This window comes from Toxotes jaculatrix, chromosome 20 (assembly GCF_017976425.1).
Source record: "Toxotes jaculatrix isolate fToxJac2 chromosome 20, fToxJac2.pri, whole genome shotgun sequence".
Classification (NCBI taxonomy): Eukaryota; Metazoa; Chordata; class Actinopteri; family Toxotidae; genus Toxotes; species Toxotes jaculatrix.
The window spans coordinates 1803790-1819276 of record NC_054413.1 but is presented as its reverse complement, the minus strand read 5'-3'; the positions used below and the strand labels follow the sequence as shown (position 1 = coordinate 1819276).

General features: G+C 40.5%; 1 protein-coding gene across 2 annotated transcripts; it reads left to right on the top strand.

Moving 5' to 3' along the window:
* The first annotated feature begins 14103 nt into the window (after positions 1 to 14103).
* Positions 14104 to 15487, top strand: LOC121200458 (C-C motif chemokine 4 homolog). Of its 2 annotated transcripts, none has more exons than XM_041065784.1 (4): positions 14104 to 14264; positions 14639 to 14780; positions 14890 to 14948; positions 15301 to 15487. In XM_041065784.1, the coding sequence occupies exons 1-4, from the start codon at positions 14204 to 14206 to the stop codon at positions 15312 to 15314; spliced, it is 276 nt and encodes a 91-aa protein (XP_040921718.1). In that variant the 5' UTR covers positions 14104 to 14203; the 3' UTR covers positions 15315 to 15487. The 2 variants fall into 2 exon arrangements, with proteins under 2 accessions (XP_040921718.1, XP_040921719.1); XM_041065785.1 differs by having other exon boundaries at positions 14109 to 14264; positions 14654 to 14780.

Here is a 15487-nt window from a genome sequence, read left to right as displayed (position 1 = left end):
CTCAGCGGAAACCCCTCTCCAGTCTACAACAGTGCTTCCTCCGCTGTGGCCTTCATCATCCTGAAAGTGAAAACAGCTTCTGTAACTGCTAATGAACATCAGCAGAAAGTAACTAAGAGTAACTATGAACTAACTACTGAACTTAATAACAACAAACAGAAGAGAACTGAGCTGGATTCTAACTCAAAACGGCACCACTGGAAAAATGTTTAACTGGAGGTGCTTTCAGAAAGAGCGTCGGCCAAATGGTGGCCAGGTGATGAAAAGTGTTTTATCTGTCTGTTTCCTGTTTTCCAGGGTTAGTACTGGGCAGGGTGAATGGCAGTGTGTCAGTCCAAAATCAGCCTCGCTCAGAAGGATGACGAAGACGGTGAGAATCAATATATGTTGTTCTTAAGCAGTTCCAAAGTGGAGCCAATCAAAGTCAAATATGCTGAAATTATTATTTCACATGCTTTCCACCACAGGGACAAATACACTGTCCTCCACTTTTGGGGATTTTCAAACGCAGATTTCAAGTCCTGGATGAAGATTTTGAAGCATAAACACAACGTCGCAGCTGAGACACTGCTCACAACGTTTTCTGCTGATTTACTCTTTGCGCTGTGCTTGAAAATATCTTTGAAACAAGTTGGATGTAATGTTATGCAGCTTTAAAATAAATTTCTGTGACATTACTGTAAAAAAAATTGACTATAATAGTAATAGCAAAAATTCCTGTTTTTGGAGATGAACCCAAAGCCCAAAATAAATCATGTTAAGCGAATATAAAGTGCAGTCGACTCGTGTTTTTGCACACATACAGTATAATGTCTGGTTTTAACTGGCAGCACAGTCAAGATTCACTGCTTCAATCTGTAAATGAAATTTACAAATAAATGGTCGTAAAATACAGAAGTTGCTTCAGTCAGATGCTGAATGAACATCTGCACTGTGGACTATGATGACACCAGACAAAGAAACATTACATCCATGTAATGTGACAGCTGAACATCTCGCTCCTAGGTGAGACCTGGCTGCAGGTTTTTACTCCCACTCGGCCGAAAGAGCATTATGGATTATGGATTAATATGCCAATTATTTCTTTGATTATCTGATAAATCATTTAGTCTATAAAATGTCAGAATAGAGAAACATGTCCATCCCAGTTTCCCGGAGTCTAAGCTGATGTTTTCCAATGTCTCGTCCAAAACCCAAAGATATTTAGAAATATTGCATTTCTGCCTAGAAAATGATGAAGTGGTTATCAGAGGAGGTGCTGATGAACTTCCTGACAATCCACTAATCGATCGATCCACCAGTAACAGCAGCACGAAAACTCGCTGCATTTCAGTTTGGATGATAACATCAGTGAGATGGGAATGTCAGGTCACAGTAAACCACAGAAATGGCAGCATCTCCAGTGAAGATGAAGAACACGGACACGCCTTACACAGTGAACCTCAACATTTATGGACAGAAACGTTGCTCATGACAACACTGGTTCCTCTTTTTGGGCGAAGCTGCTCATGGCCTTGGGGGGAAACTGGGGCTGTACTTTCTCAATGTAATGTAAAAAAAAAAGCCACGGTGGGATTAATATTTATTTTACATTTATTTAGTCTCTAAACTCCACTGGAGAGACGAATGCCCTTCCTCCAAAACACATTCCCTGATTCGATGTTTTGGTGTTGGTGGTGGAGAGCGCTCTCTCACACGTCTGTCTCACATAGGTGTTCAGCTGGGTTGAGATCTGGTGACTGTGAAGGCCGCAGCATATGATTCACGCCATTTTCATACCCGTCAAACCACTCAGTGACCAGTGGGATGGGGGCACTGTATGTAATGTGTTTTTGTTTTTAATAAGCTTCTCTGTTTCTCACACACAACAAAGTTCTTTCTTATTAGATCTAATCATCATGTGCATATATATAAACATGCACACACGTGTGTATGTAATCCACCTCCACTGAAATACAGCTTAATTAGTCCAGTGTTAGACACAGCTACAGATCGTCTCTATTAAAAAACCTTTTTATCGGTTTTCAGGTTTACTGGCATCTTGATGATCAATAAAATCAAACCAATAAAACACTTTGAGTTTGACTGAATCGTCTTCAGTTTATTTATTTCATGTTGTGATTCTAGTTGCTTTCGTCTTTTTAAACATCACATTTTCTTCTGTATTTGTATTAAGTTGCCACAACGATTTATTAATAGTTGTTTCTGATAAACTGAAGCAATGCCCTGCAGCAACATCCATTTACAGTCGCTCCGGTCTGTTAATCTGAGGTTGTGATCAGGGTGGAACGTGTCCGTTACTGATATTGATAATAAAGAAATACTCCCCACGTTTACTCAATCTTAACTGATTATCTCATAATGGATCAGCCTCTATCACCACAGCGTGACTGAGCCTTTTTTTTTTTTTTTAAGGCCAGTTGAGGCTTTTTTAGAGAACCAGCAGGAGCACCTCGTCATGGTGATGGGACAGATGATGCAACAACAAAGAGGAAGATGTATCCGTGGTATCGGTGAATCTATATTGTGACATTCAAAAAGGTGGTTGCTTCACATTAAAGCACCCTGAAAGCATAATCTATAATCTGTATTTAACTGAACCTAATGAAAAACAGATAAAGAAATATTCAGGATGTAGGAACCCAAACGAAAAATATCTCTATGTGTTAAAATACCATTTAAAATCTTAACCTTGTGGGGGGGGTGGGGGCAACCCTTCTTTTGACAAGACAGCTTTCTCTGTACAGGATCAATCTCCATGAATCGGGGGGGACTTTAGATTTTTTTCTGGAACTTTAGATGGCCGTGTTTGGGTCTGGGGGTCTGGGGTCTCAGGACAGTCTCCTGATTTGGTCATACTGGTGCAAAGCATCATTTCCTTACAGACCTTTCTTTAACGAGATTGGTCAATTTGGCTGTAGGTTGTGTTTTCCCCACTTGATGGCGACAAACTTGTGATAAACACTGACCTACACTCGTAGTACTGCCGTCTCATGTTTATACAGACCAGTGGTGTGTGTGGGGTAGATGGTGTTTGTGTGTTGCAAACCTTCATAGTCAAGAGTCGAGCCTTCATTAGTCTGGTTTCAGTGGAGAGATTCAGTGTTGCTGTACGCAGCTTCAGCAGTTCCTCCGACCTGTGGAGAGAAAGAAATGTCTCAGGAAAACACAAAACACTCAAAAGGTTTCGGCATGAAAATTGTCAAAAACTCGCCTGACCCTTAGAAACTAGTCCCTGAAACCCTAAACAAAACATACATACAAGTGCAAACAGACAGGTCTATATGTTTTATTAATAAATTTATTTTCTCTGTTAAAAATACATTAAACTCGTCACAAGTTTTCCCTCATTGTTTTAACATCTCTCACAAAATATTCATGGGTTAATAAATGTGGTTAATAAATGCTTTTACTGATCGTGGTCACCGCCACTAAAACGTCAGCAGTCCCTATTTTAACCTGCAGGGGGAAACCAAGAGCCACGAGGCCCACACAGAAAATACCTTCATAAAGTATGAAGAGTTCCTGCTTCAGCATCCTAACAAAATCATTATGAAAGGCAAAGGGTGACTTTTGTAAACTTTATGCACTATCACACCCATCACTGATCTTTTTTACATTAATAATCATTAATTAATAAATGAGAATAAACACACAAAACAGATCAGCCCTTTTATTCCTAATTAAGAAATTAAAATCTTCTACTCTAACTGCATCACACTCACACTGGGTGTCAAAATAATTCAGAAGATGTATTTTCCCAGTTGACATTTAAACCACTGCTGTCAATAAAGACTGTGGATCACTCTGTGGATGAGATGTGAGCACGAGAGATAAAAATCACTTCTTTTTTAAAATTTCCTCATTTTTGTGTGGATTATTGAATATAATCGTGTTCACGCTGCTCTTCGTTTAAGGTTTTAGCTTCGTCCTCCTCCTGCACAGGCTTGTATGTGCTTTGATTCTATTACTATATGAGTACACAGAAGGTAGGTCTTACTGTATTTACTGTGAAAGTCTTTAAGCTCAGTAAAGTAACAGGAACTTTATTGTCCACAAGGGGAAATTTGTCTTGGGCACAGTGCTATGATCCATAAATCATCACAAACATAAGAAGCATTTGACACAAGACAGCTGCTTCACATAAAAAAAAAAAAAACATATTAGAAACATACATGAAACATGTGACTGCATTTGACACTGACAAACATGATTTAAAAAGAAGCTAAGAATCAAAGAGCTAAGTGCTTCTGTATGTACTGCACATTCAACTATTGCATCAAGATTCTGAATTAGAGCTCAGCAGCTTGATGGCGGCTGAAACAAACAACAGCTTCATGCGGTGTGACTTGCACTTTGGCACCGTGAGTCTTCTTCCTGATGGCAGAGGCTCATATTCAGAGAAGAAGGGATGCTGAGAATGATTTTTTTTGTTGTTGTTGCTTGTTTCGTGACTGTCTGCTCGTGCAAGATCAGCATCGTAGTATTGCGGCCTTGAATTCTTTCTTCCCTATAACCTACATAGCTGCTTTGTGCAGTGCGTACACAGGCTGCCAAAACAAGCTGCAATCCCAAATTTAATGATCCCCCCCCAGGTTTGCCTACATGATGTGGCTGCTCACTCCACTCAGCCTCAATTATTCAGCTTATTTATTATAACAAGTAAATAAAAATGTATTAAAAATCATCAAAGATACCATATAATCTTATAAAATGCATGTCTTAGACATCAGCGGGCCAGAAACCGACACATTTTCCATATGTACACTGAGCTCCTGAGAGAAATATAAGCTCATAACGTCAGCGACAGTCATACATGTACCTGTGGTGGGCTTTGACAAATCAGTCCCACTCACAATAAAGGTCAGGACGAGCTGAGTCAGTTCTGACTATCCAAACTGTGAATGACACACACACACACACACACACAACAAACAAACAAAACAACTAAACAGACATCACTGTGCGATTCTCTGAAGCTACTTGAACAGACCACATCACTACTGAGGATTCAGCTGGTGCTGTGGTTTAAGTGTTTTCAATCTGATTCTTATCACACATCACTTCCTATCATGTTATCACAGTGAGAAAAGAGAGAAAGCCAAAGAGCAGCAGGTGTGAACATCACAGCTGCTTCAGCTCAAACCCATTATGTTACTGACAATGAGATCTTAAGGCATTCCTTTAAACAACAACAACAACAACTTATAAAATAAATAAATTAAAAAAATTAAAAAATAAAATCAGTATCTTTGGTTTCTTTGTGGCATCTTCCATCATGTCACACAATCATCAGTGACTGGAGTCTGGTCACTTGTCACAGCTGCTGATTAAGACCCTGTCACATGATTGGCAGCTCTGTAAAAGCCTAGGATGTGGGCTTTCAGTTGTTCTATCTTTATTCAAAGATATGGAATGTGGTTTTACTTTGTTACTGTGAAACAGGCATGTGATGAACCACCATCGCACAAATGCTGATGGGTGCAGTGCAGCTGCTCCGTGGAAAACTCCTCACACCTCCTGGTCATTCTCATCACATGTAGATGCGATTTTTTTTTTTCCAGCTTAACCCGCTGCAAACATGTATTGTAACATCTGGTTGTTATGGTAATTTGCAAATATGTTGTTTGCGCTGAACTGACCGTGATTTCATCACGTCCGGTGCAACAGAGGCATGATCAGCATGACACGGCAACTGGTCTGCCCTGGTGAATAATGAAGTCCTTTGCTTCAATGAAATTACTACTGAGACACTGGATGCTGATAAGCATGTTAACCTCTGAGGAGCGGAGGTATGAATAGCGTGGCACATGACCCAGACATCGTTCTGAAACACTCTTATTTGGCGTAATTACTTCCCCTTTCTTGCATTTTGGTTCAACTTAAGCAGAAGCAGGAGGGAGGGCAGGAAGTAATCTGAGGGGTTTCAAGGAAACAGCGTCCTTCCTGGCATGTGGAAACCATGACATCACAAAATTTCCAGCTTAAAATTAAATTACATCAGAACCTTCCTATCTGGGCCGATTGCTATTTATTTTTCCAGTTGTCTGTCAGTTTATCGAACAGGTGTCGTTAAAGCGCCCTTATTTGAAAAGTTGTGGCTCACTTTAGACCAAAGTGAAACTAATTTTCACCTTTGACACCTGATTCAGAACTACAAATACAGAGAAGCAGATGTACTTCAGATACTGTGCCACTGTCTCTGCACCCAGCAGAAACCAAACCATCCAAACCATTCGCCTCAGCTTTTCAGTATACGAAACTCCTTTCAGCCACTTCTACATCCACTATTTCAGTCACTACCCAGAGTTCATAACCACATGGGAAGTGATGGTTTGAATGAAGATTGAGAAGAAGAGACTTGCTTTCACCACAGTGGTCTGGTACAAAGGCGGCCAAGTACAGTTGCGCCCCAATACAGAAGGATAAGAAAGCAGAACAGATGTTCTCGTGGTCGGAATGGAAGATTTTACAACTCAGGGCCCTCCGCCAGATGTTCTCAGTTCATTCTCACAACACCCTTTGGGTTTACTGTGTTTGTCCAGAAAACCACTGGAGATCCAATCCATATCATGAAGCCATGAAGGGCCCCGTCATCATTTCTCAACGTGTTAGCAGGCATGTGGGCATCGTACTGAAAGCATCCCCCTATCACTTGCACAGATCGCACTGACAGTCTTCTTGCATCAACTCTGCACCTGTGGTAAACCACAAGCTATGTTAAATGTGTGAATATCTGATAAGAGAGGAAATAATATCTGTTTGTCTACACACTGTACCGTTTGTGCAGCATTCTTGTAATGTTTCCTCTTTCACTCTTGCAGACTAATGAGGTCTATAAACGTCTGATGTTAAGTTTGTGGTGCCATCACACTCTGCCCCAAACTATTAACCATGATGACGTAGTGATTTACATTGAGAATGTGTTTATGATGCTAATAATACGAACATGTTGGAGAATGACTTCATTGATCATGTAGCACAGTGCGACAGATATAAATGACAGAAGTGGTCATGCTTAGGTTAAACATGACCTCTCTGACAGTTCTCATCAGTGTGGCACGTCAAAGTGTTTCCAGAGAGATGCAGACGTTCTCTCAGAACTGATAAAAGAAGGGGGAAGTGTTTTAAGATTTCATGCAGAAGCTGAAGAAAAGAGGAAAGAGGCTTGAGAAGTCTGCACGAACACCTTTCTGCGTTTCACTCAGAAACAGGCATCTAGGTAAAAAAAAACAGAACAGAAGAGAACAGGTGTGCATCTCCTAAGCTGAGACACTTTCTGTGTTTTTACACAAAGGGAGTTCTTTCATTTGTCAGTGGAATATATGACAGGATTTCTGAAATTGTGTCACAGTCATGTTCACATTCCCTTCATGCTGCTCATGTCAAATATGTCATGAGCTGAATGTAAGATACGGTTAAAAAAGCCACAGTCAGACCTAATAAGGACGTAAACACGCAACCCTTCAAAGGACGCTATTTGAGAAATGCAACTCCTCCTCAGAGTTATCAGCTCTTTCCTTACACAATAGTAAGACTACTGGGATAAATATGCTTCAGACAAGGATTGAGACATTAAGTGGGGTAAATAAGAAATGGACCATTCTGTATATGAAGCTCTGTGAAAAACACCCTATGTTCTGTGACTGAGAAGGAGAAGTGGGCCAAAGGGAAAGCAGGAAGGAAGCCTGGTTTATTTTAATGCTCTTACCACAAACAAAGTGATAGCTAGTAGGGAATTTCATCTCAACCCATAGTTTCCTTAAATCAAATTAAACTGTCTTCAAATTAAATAGGTATGTCAAAAATACCAAGCACATGTTCTTTACTGAAAACATCCAAAGCACAGACGGCTCTATCAATTCAACTGACATAGTTCGGTTGTTTTCCCAGTTAGAAATGTTATGTCAACATTTTTCATCTGATTTTAAAACCAAAATTCTCAAACCAACCTCTGCCTAGTTTTACCACAATGTTATCTGCTTAACAAAGTGCAGCCACAAAACCCCCGTCAACAGCGAACATGATGACGACTGTTTCCCTGGAATGCCCCGGGAAGAAAAGAAGATTAGATATGCAGTTGCTAATTAATCACTTACTGATAAACATAAATCACCAAAAAAGGAATGATTAACAGAATGACCGAGAGGGCAGCTCAGACCCACTGTCCAGTCCCTCGTTATATTCACCAAATACAACTGAAATATTAAAGCACTTTTAAGGACATTTATTGAAAGCATATGGACCAAACTAGGCTAAAATAGCAGCGTGGTTACTAGAAAAACTAGACTTTTAAGTTTTGTGTTCCCAAAGATGCTGCTTGTGCTTTCAGATCTTACAAGAACACAGAAAACTGAAAGTCTTCAGAGTGTGGGGGGGTTCTGCTTTTATCCTGATGCTATTCCTAGTTATTTCCTGTTTCCTTCTGTAAGGTTTTCGTTTTAGTTACACAAACTGTGTTTCCCTTTCCAGACTCACATCAGTGCTGTCTGGATGTCGCACACATCTCATCATACGTATGTTTAGAGAGGTGTGCGAGCAGATGAAGGCCTGGATGTTCTTGCATTCATAGTTTTCCAGCTGTCATTTTAAAAGCTGCAAATTCAGACAAAGTCATATATTGTTTGTGTAAATCTTTTTGATTTACACAAACAATATAAACCTGCAAATTAGATAAATTAAATTCATTACCTGCTCCCACTGCAAACTGTACAGTAACATACTGCATTTACTCCACTGATTCCAGTGCAGTTTTCTCTAGAGCTGCACTGAATTCCACCGACACCCACCAACCACGGCGTCTGTCAGAGAAACACCTATACGCTGCACATACATGAGAGATTTTACAAACTGTTAAATGTCTATTTACAGATCATCAGTGGTGTGTCAGTCCATCGGATCAGAGCAGGGTCACACTGACTGGCAGCATAAACTTTGAAGAAGGAAGTCTCGTGTCATTGAGTTCTCTCTGTGTTGCATACAGTCAAAGGAACGTTAAGTAAGACGACTGTTCGTCACTCCATTAAATCTCTGTATCACTTGATGGAGGGACAGAAAATAACTGGACTGTAAGACGTGTTGTCCACCTGTGTTTATGGCCTGTGCCTCGTCCCACCTGTGAAGAATGGGCCAGTCGCCGCGTGATGTGTGACACGAATGTGAACGTCACATTGTCTGTTTCGGAAAGTTACAGAAATCGTCTGACGCAACGTCCTCCAAATTCCAAGGAGGACGTGGGGAGACGTGATTTTTTTGGTCTGACCATCCAGCGAGGCACACCTGATGAAGTACACCGGTGTGTGCTGACCAGCTCACCCCGTGACACACACCAATGAGATTCAGATTCTAAATGTCAAAGATTTTCTTTTGAATTCTGATGCTGACATCTCTGTGTGTCACTGGGCTGGGGGACATTATGACTGGACTCTATAGCATGACCTGCCCAGAATGATTGCCAAATACTTTGCGACATAAATTCCACATAAGTGACTTCCTTAAAATAAGAATAGTTTCACTTTGGAGAAAAAATATCTTATTTATCATTTATACTTACTGAGAAATAAAGCATCTCCGAGCTTCAGTTTTTTTGCTTTGAAATGAGGCAGATTTTCACTGAACTGGGACCAGTTTGCATTTAATTTGGTGACTGATTTGTAACTTTTCTCTTTGTTAATTCTGTAATGAATATAAAGATAAAATAAGCCGTAACATGGCTGTGACCTCAGGCTCGTGAGGGATTCCTGACTCCTAACCAAACCTCATTATCGGTCTTCATTTTCCCAACGAAAGACTGTGATGAAAGTGCTTCCTGTTGGTGAATTCTCGGTCACTTAGTGGAAATCCCCGTAAATTAGCAGGTCATTCACTCGGATGAAGCAATAGGATGGAAAAAGAATAAAATAGGAAGGATGACTAACCGGAGGAGGCACTTCTGCTTTTTCAGACTTAAATATCAGCATCTTCAGTCGTCTGTCAGTTCACCAAGCTCTCTAGAGAGGACAGGAGAAGAAAGACAAGCAGAAGTCAATCTACTTAGTATTTATTAACCTAACTTATTATTTATCATCCTTCTGAAAATGGTCTGCAGTGGAAGCCTGTTGAAGTGTGCGCTGGTCGCCCTTGTCCTGGTGGTTGTGGCTGAGTCTGGATCAGCAGGTAAGATTAAGCTTGATAAACAAGATACAAGATCTTAAAGCAGGATTCTGCTCGTGTGAGCGTGTGATGTAAAACGACTGTTTTCTAAACTCTTATCTTTGTCTTCCATCTTTAGCTGAGAAGTTGGCAACGTGCTGTACGAAAGTCAACACACAGGAGATAACCGAACCAATCTTAGGATATTTGGTCCAGAAACCGAGCCCACCATGTGTCCGAGCTGTCATGTAAGTAAGAAGAGCAATGCTGTGTTTACATGTTGAAAAATAAAAATCATAATTTAGCACCAAAAACAGGGAGTATGTACTGCATTTACCATAAACTGTTGAACTTAAAACATTCAAACACTCTTATTACAAAGAAACTTCAGCCTGTTGCTTCAATTTTTCTTTTCCAAACAGTAGCAACTTTGGAAATAAGCCAATTTAATGGTCTATTGATTATATACCAAATCAAACCAGCTTGTACTTTCAGAGAGAAAGAGTCTGGAAACTTTTAATAATGTCGCACTTGTTCTTGCAGCTTTCAGACAGAGACGGGTCTGTTCTGCAGCCATCTGAATGCTCCCTGGGTTCGCAGAAAGATTGTAGCATTCGAGTGAGTTTCATATTACCGTTCATTCACTCACATACTCGCTCAGTTTTTTCTCAATTAATTCAATCAGCTCTTCAATCCCTACCTCACGGTCTCATATCTTTGTTGTCTTTTATTATCTTGATTACAGGAATGCAAAAAAAGCTCAGGCCACTCGTTCAACCACGGTCCCCCCATCTAAGGTCTCCCTCCTCTCCATCATCACATCCACTGCCTCCCTTCCTTCATCCTCTGCTCCTCTTCCCTCCTTCTCCTCCACATCTAAGATGCCTTCTGATGAAACCTATTCAGGGGGGAGCAACGAGTAGGCCTGCACCTCCAGCCGATGAAAACAAGAGCCGAACTATGTCAAGATTAAGTCCTCAACACTGATGCAAAGTTAATATTTGAAAGAGCACTTGGAGAACGTAGTTCTGTTAAATTATTACTCTTATGTTGAGTATTTAGTTTCTTTCAATGCCTTTTGAGTGAAAATATTTATTAGTTTAATTTAATTGACCAGTGCTGATACAAGTATTCAGATATTTATTACCAAGTTTATTTACCAGTGTTTACAAGTTACTGTATTATAAACAGTGTCATATTTTAATTACTGCTGTGCATCTTGGCTGATAAAGTCCACTCATCAGTTTATGAAATGGTCCTGAGAAAAATGTTCTGTTATTTATTTTAACGTTTAGAGGAGAAGCTGTGCAACCATGAGAACAGTGTTCTGAAATAAATGTTGGGCCTACGATCATCCAGTGTTTCTCTGTGTATCTGCATCTTATCAGACTTTAAACAGTTTTATCTGCGAGAGCAGGAAGCTATGAAAAGGCTACAGAGTTTTATCCAGAACAGTCAAAGTATGAAATGTGCCATGGGGCCGATGTGGTTAATAACCGCCCCCGTTATTAACCACATTGGCACCACATGACTGCATCTGTAAACATGTCAGTTCTGTGGAAACCTGATTTTAATTCTATCATCACACAATCATTTGTCTTCAGTTTCGGCCTCCCATTCACAGTTTTCCCCTACGCTAAAAACTCACACACACTTATGTGGTCGGGTATAAATAAGGACATGACAGATGAAAACGTCTGCCACCTTCTGAGCCTCTGGGAACGCTTACTTTGTGTTTCCTTACAGTCAATGCTGCAGTTCAGGGGTTAACACTGCCATGTCTTGATGCTATGGATGTCAAACCACTGAATACGTGCACTGTAAATCACTGATTTAAATGCAGGTCTTAAATGCTGTGTCTTAAATCCTCGGCTGCTGTACAACGACCCTCCATCAAATACCTGTTTGACGGTTATGAAATTATCCGATGACCTGACTGGAGGCCTAAAAGCGTCAGAAAGCTTCACACAATTCCTGTAAATGTACAGAACCAACGACGTGAGCGGCACCCCGACTTCACGCGGTCGCAGCAGGATTTCAGCTCCACCCATTTTCTCTCCTCTTTCATTCTACATTTGATTCAACTATTTCTCGCGCACACCATGACTGTCAGTCAGAGAAGACGGTCCAAAAGCGTGCGCTGTTGTCTCCACTTATAATAATAAACTTCATTTGTTAACAAAGTTATGAAGCTTTCCAGAAAAAAATTAAACTGAACATAAAACTAATGAAAGTAAAACTAATTCAACCAAACTCTGTATCAGACGATTGCTTCTAAAAGCTTATTTTGTTGAGTGTCAAGAGGAAACAGATATGAAGCCATCTTCCTGTTGATTTCACTGTGGTTTACCAACCACACTGAAACCATGTGTGTTTAAATATCTTTTAATATTTCTGCGTGGGGCATAACGAAGGCCTGCCCACCAGCCTGTAGAACCTGGATGACTGGCAAAAGCCCAGTACGCACTCATTATTTAATTTCAATTATCAAAAGATATCTAAAGGTTCAAGCAAAAACAGGCCCGATTATGGCTGAAAAGCTCAATGTCAACCTAAAAAAAACACGTGAACCAAAATGGTTTCTGGGATGTTTCCGCACAAATTCCAGCTTCTTGCAAATCAAATTCAAATTTCTAGATATTTTGAGCGAGGTGACTGAGAACCTTCTCCGTCTCCACCTCTCAGCCTCGGCTTCATTATCACAACGTCATACCACCTCTTAATTCACCTGTATAATCCTACAGTCAACTTCTCTGTATGAGTTACTACCCAGGAGTGTTCCACTGTTTCTTTCTAATAAATGCTGACATCAGTTTGCTGAGTCAGAAGTGAAGCATTGCTTTTCTCTGTACCGTAAATCATGTGATTCCTGAGCCCCCTACGAGGCAGGAAGTGGCGAGTTCCTGTCTCGTCTCATTTGTGTGAGAATGTGGCAGCCAATCTGTCACCCGGTCTGGCCTGAGAGCAGCGAGGAGAAGTCAGTCTAGTTGAACCCATGTCACATGGGGGCCCATGTTGGTGGTCTGCAACGGCCTCCGGTCTTACTGCAGTCCTGCGTTTACGGTTTACGTTAATCATTCAGGGCCTGCTCTCCTTTCCAAACATGATGGTGTTAATTGGAAAGCATGTTGATCTTCTTTCCCTGAGTCAGCTAGAAAGTTGATCATAGGACTCAAACTGCTGCAGTGCTCAAGTTTCCAGTTCTCTTTGGTCTCAGTCTTAATCACTTTCCTGCTGAAACCGTCTCGAGCCTCAGCAGAGAGCTTTTTGTCTCATTCTTTTCTTGTCCCAGGCCTGAATGGCAAACAAACTTTTTCTTTAAATTTATCACCATGGCTCAAATTTCCAGAGCAATGCAATTTTAAGACACTAATAGCTTTGCAGCTGTACGAGACAACACACTACTTAAGACTCAAAAACACAAAACTGTTCCTGTAAATGCAGATTGCACATTTAAATCTAATATTTGGTCCTGTAATGGCAATATTAAGGTGCCTTAAGTGGATTTTGAGGGATTTATCAGTTGAATATATCACAGTACTGCAGAATATGAGTCACTGTTAACTTGTGAGAACTGTGAAGCAGAACTGAGAGATAAAATTAATGTCGATAAAAAAAAATTACTATTGTTTGTATAAGAAGTAGTTTCAGTGGAGAATAATTACAAGTTTCGCACGGTTTTTGTTTTATTTTTAATTACTAAAGAAAAACACACAACAGGGAGCATCAACCACCACACTGTGCAGGCGTTTTCACACTTGCCTGTGTGTACGCGCGTGTGCAAGCACGCCGTGTTTCTTCCGAGATGCAGGTGGTTAAAAAAAATGCAGAGAGGGCTAAAAACATTCTCTGATAAGGGGCGGAGGTGTGATAGAACCACGACCATACACACACACACAAACAGACACATATATATATATATATACATACGTAAGCACATCAGTACTGCCCACAACCAAACTCAGCCCAAACTTTTCTCATTAAACTTACCTATAAATATCCAAACATCAGTCAGCTTCTATAGTTGCAGCCTGATCAGTAAACCAGTCAACCAGCCAGTCCATCAGTCAATATGTCCATGAAGATCGTGTCCATCGCTCTCCTCCTGGTCTCTGTGTGTCTGTGCACACCAGGTAAGAACCAAAGAATTGTTAGTGTTTGGAAAACAAAAAAAAAAACGGCATATGTGCATTAATTTGAAAGACAGTGGTACTAATCTCTGGAGGCTGCCACCGCAAAAATTATAGACTTGTTAAACATTTAATTATCATCAAAAATTACAGTTGTAAATTTGTCAGTATACTCACATTTTGTTAAAAGGCTCTGATGTAAAGATTAATAAGGTCTGCATTTAGACAGAGCATTAAAAAACAAGTTTAACAGAATAAATAAAAACTACATCTGCAAATTACAAATTACATCATTCTGTAGAGCGTAGAATGGATTAGTAAAATTAATCTCAAACTGTTATTTGCCTCTGGGTTATTATTATCTCTTTTCCTCTAAGCGGAGCCCCTCTCAGCGCGGCACATCGCCAGAGGCATAGTCCCTCTGTGTTGCACCAAGGTCTCCTCTGCTGATGTCAGTGCACAGGTGACTGGACAGCCCCACCATCAAAAAGCTCAAGGATCATGTGTGGAAGCTCTGATGTAAGTTTACTCCTCGCCTCTCTCTCTCACAGACACACACAGACACAGACACACACAGACACACACACTCACAGAATAATTATCATTTTCATTAATGTTTGTTTTTCAGTTTCTCTACGCCCAAAGGAAAGGTCTGTGTGGATCCTAAAGCTCCATGGGTCCAGGACTGTAAGTTGTGTAACCAGGCACAAACACTCACACACACTTGAAATTTGAGTTACTATTTGAACATGGGTAAATAAATAAACACTCTAATGACCACGTGAGCAAACCAGGCTGTGCCTTGTACTCCAGCGTGCGGCGTCGATAAAACAGATTACACTGACACTGATCTGTTTCTGTTAGGAAACGAGAGAAACTGTTGTTCTCTTCATTAATGCAAAATAGAGGAAACCAGCGAGCCATGCACAAAACCAAAACCCTTAGTTTGTACTGATTATTTTTTTAAGCGACAGCCCTAACAGAAGCATAACGTCTGTGCACAGAAGAACTGATCTGTGTCTCTCTCTCATCTCTACAGTCAAGAAGAAGTGAAGTGCCGCTATCTGAGCAAGAACTTTCTCCTGCTGCTGTTCGACTCTCCACACACACACACACACACACACACACACACTTTCTGTAACAATCCCTCTATGCTTTCAGCTGAACGCAAACATATCCAGTATATATGTGTACATGTGCATTAAATAAATACATGTCAAACCTAA

Bases quoted from the DNA above. Each gene is read 5' to 3' on its own strand.
- LOC121200458 (XM_041065784.1), top strand. From the start codon at position 14,204: ATGTCCATGAAGATCGTGTCCATCGCTCTCCTCCTGGTCTCTGTGTGT. The intron at 14,265-14,638 runs GTAAGAACCAAA...TTTTCCTCTAAG, and splicing joins TGTGTGTCTGTGCACACCAG to CGGAGCCCCTCTCAGCGCGG. The intron at 14,781-14,889 runs GTAAGTTTACTC...TTTGTTTTTCAG, and splicing joins TCATGTGTGGAAGCTCTGAT to TTTCTCTACGCCCAAAGGAA.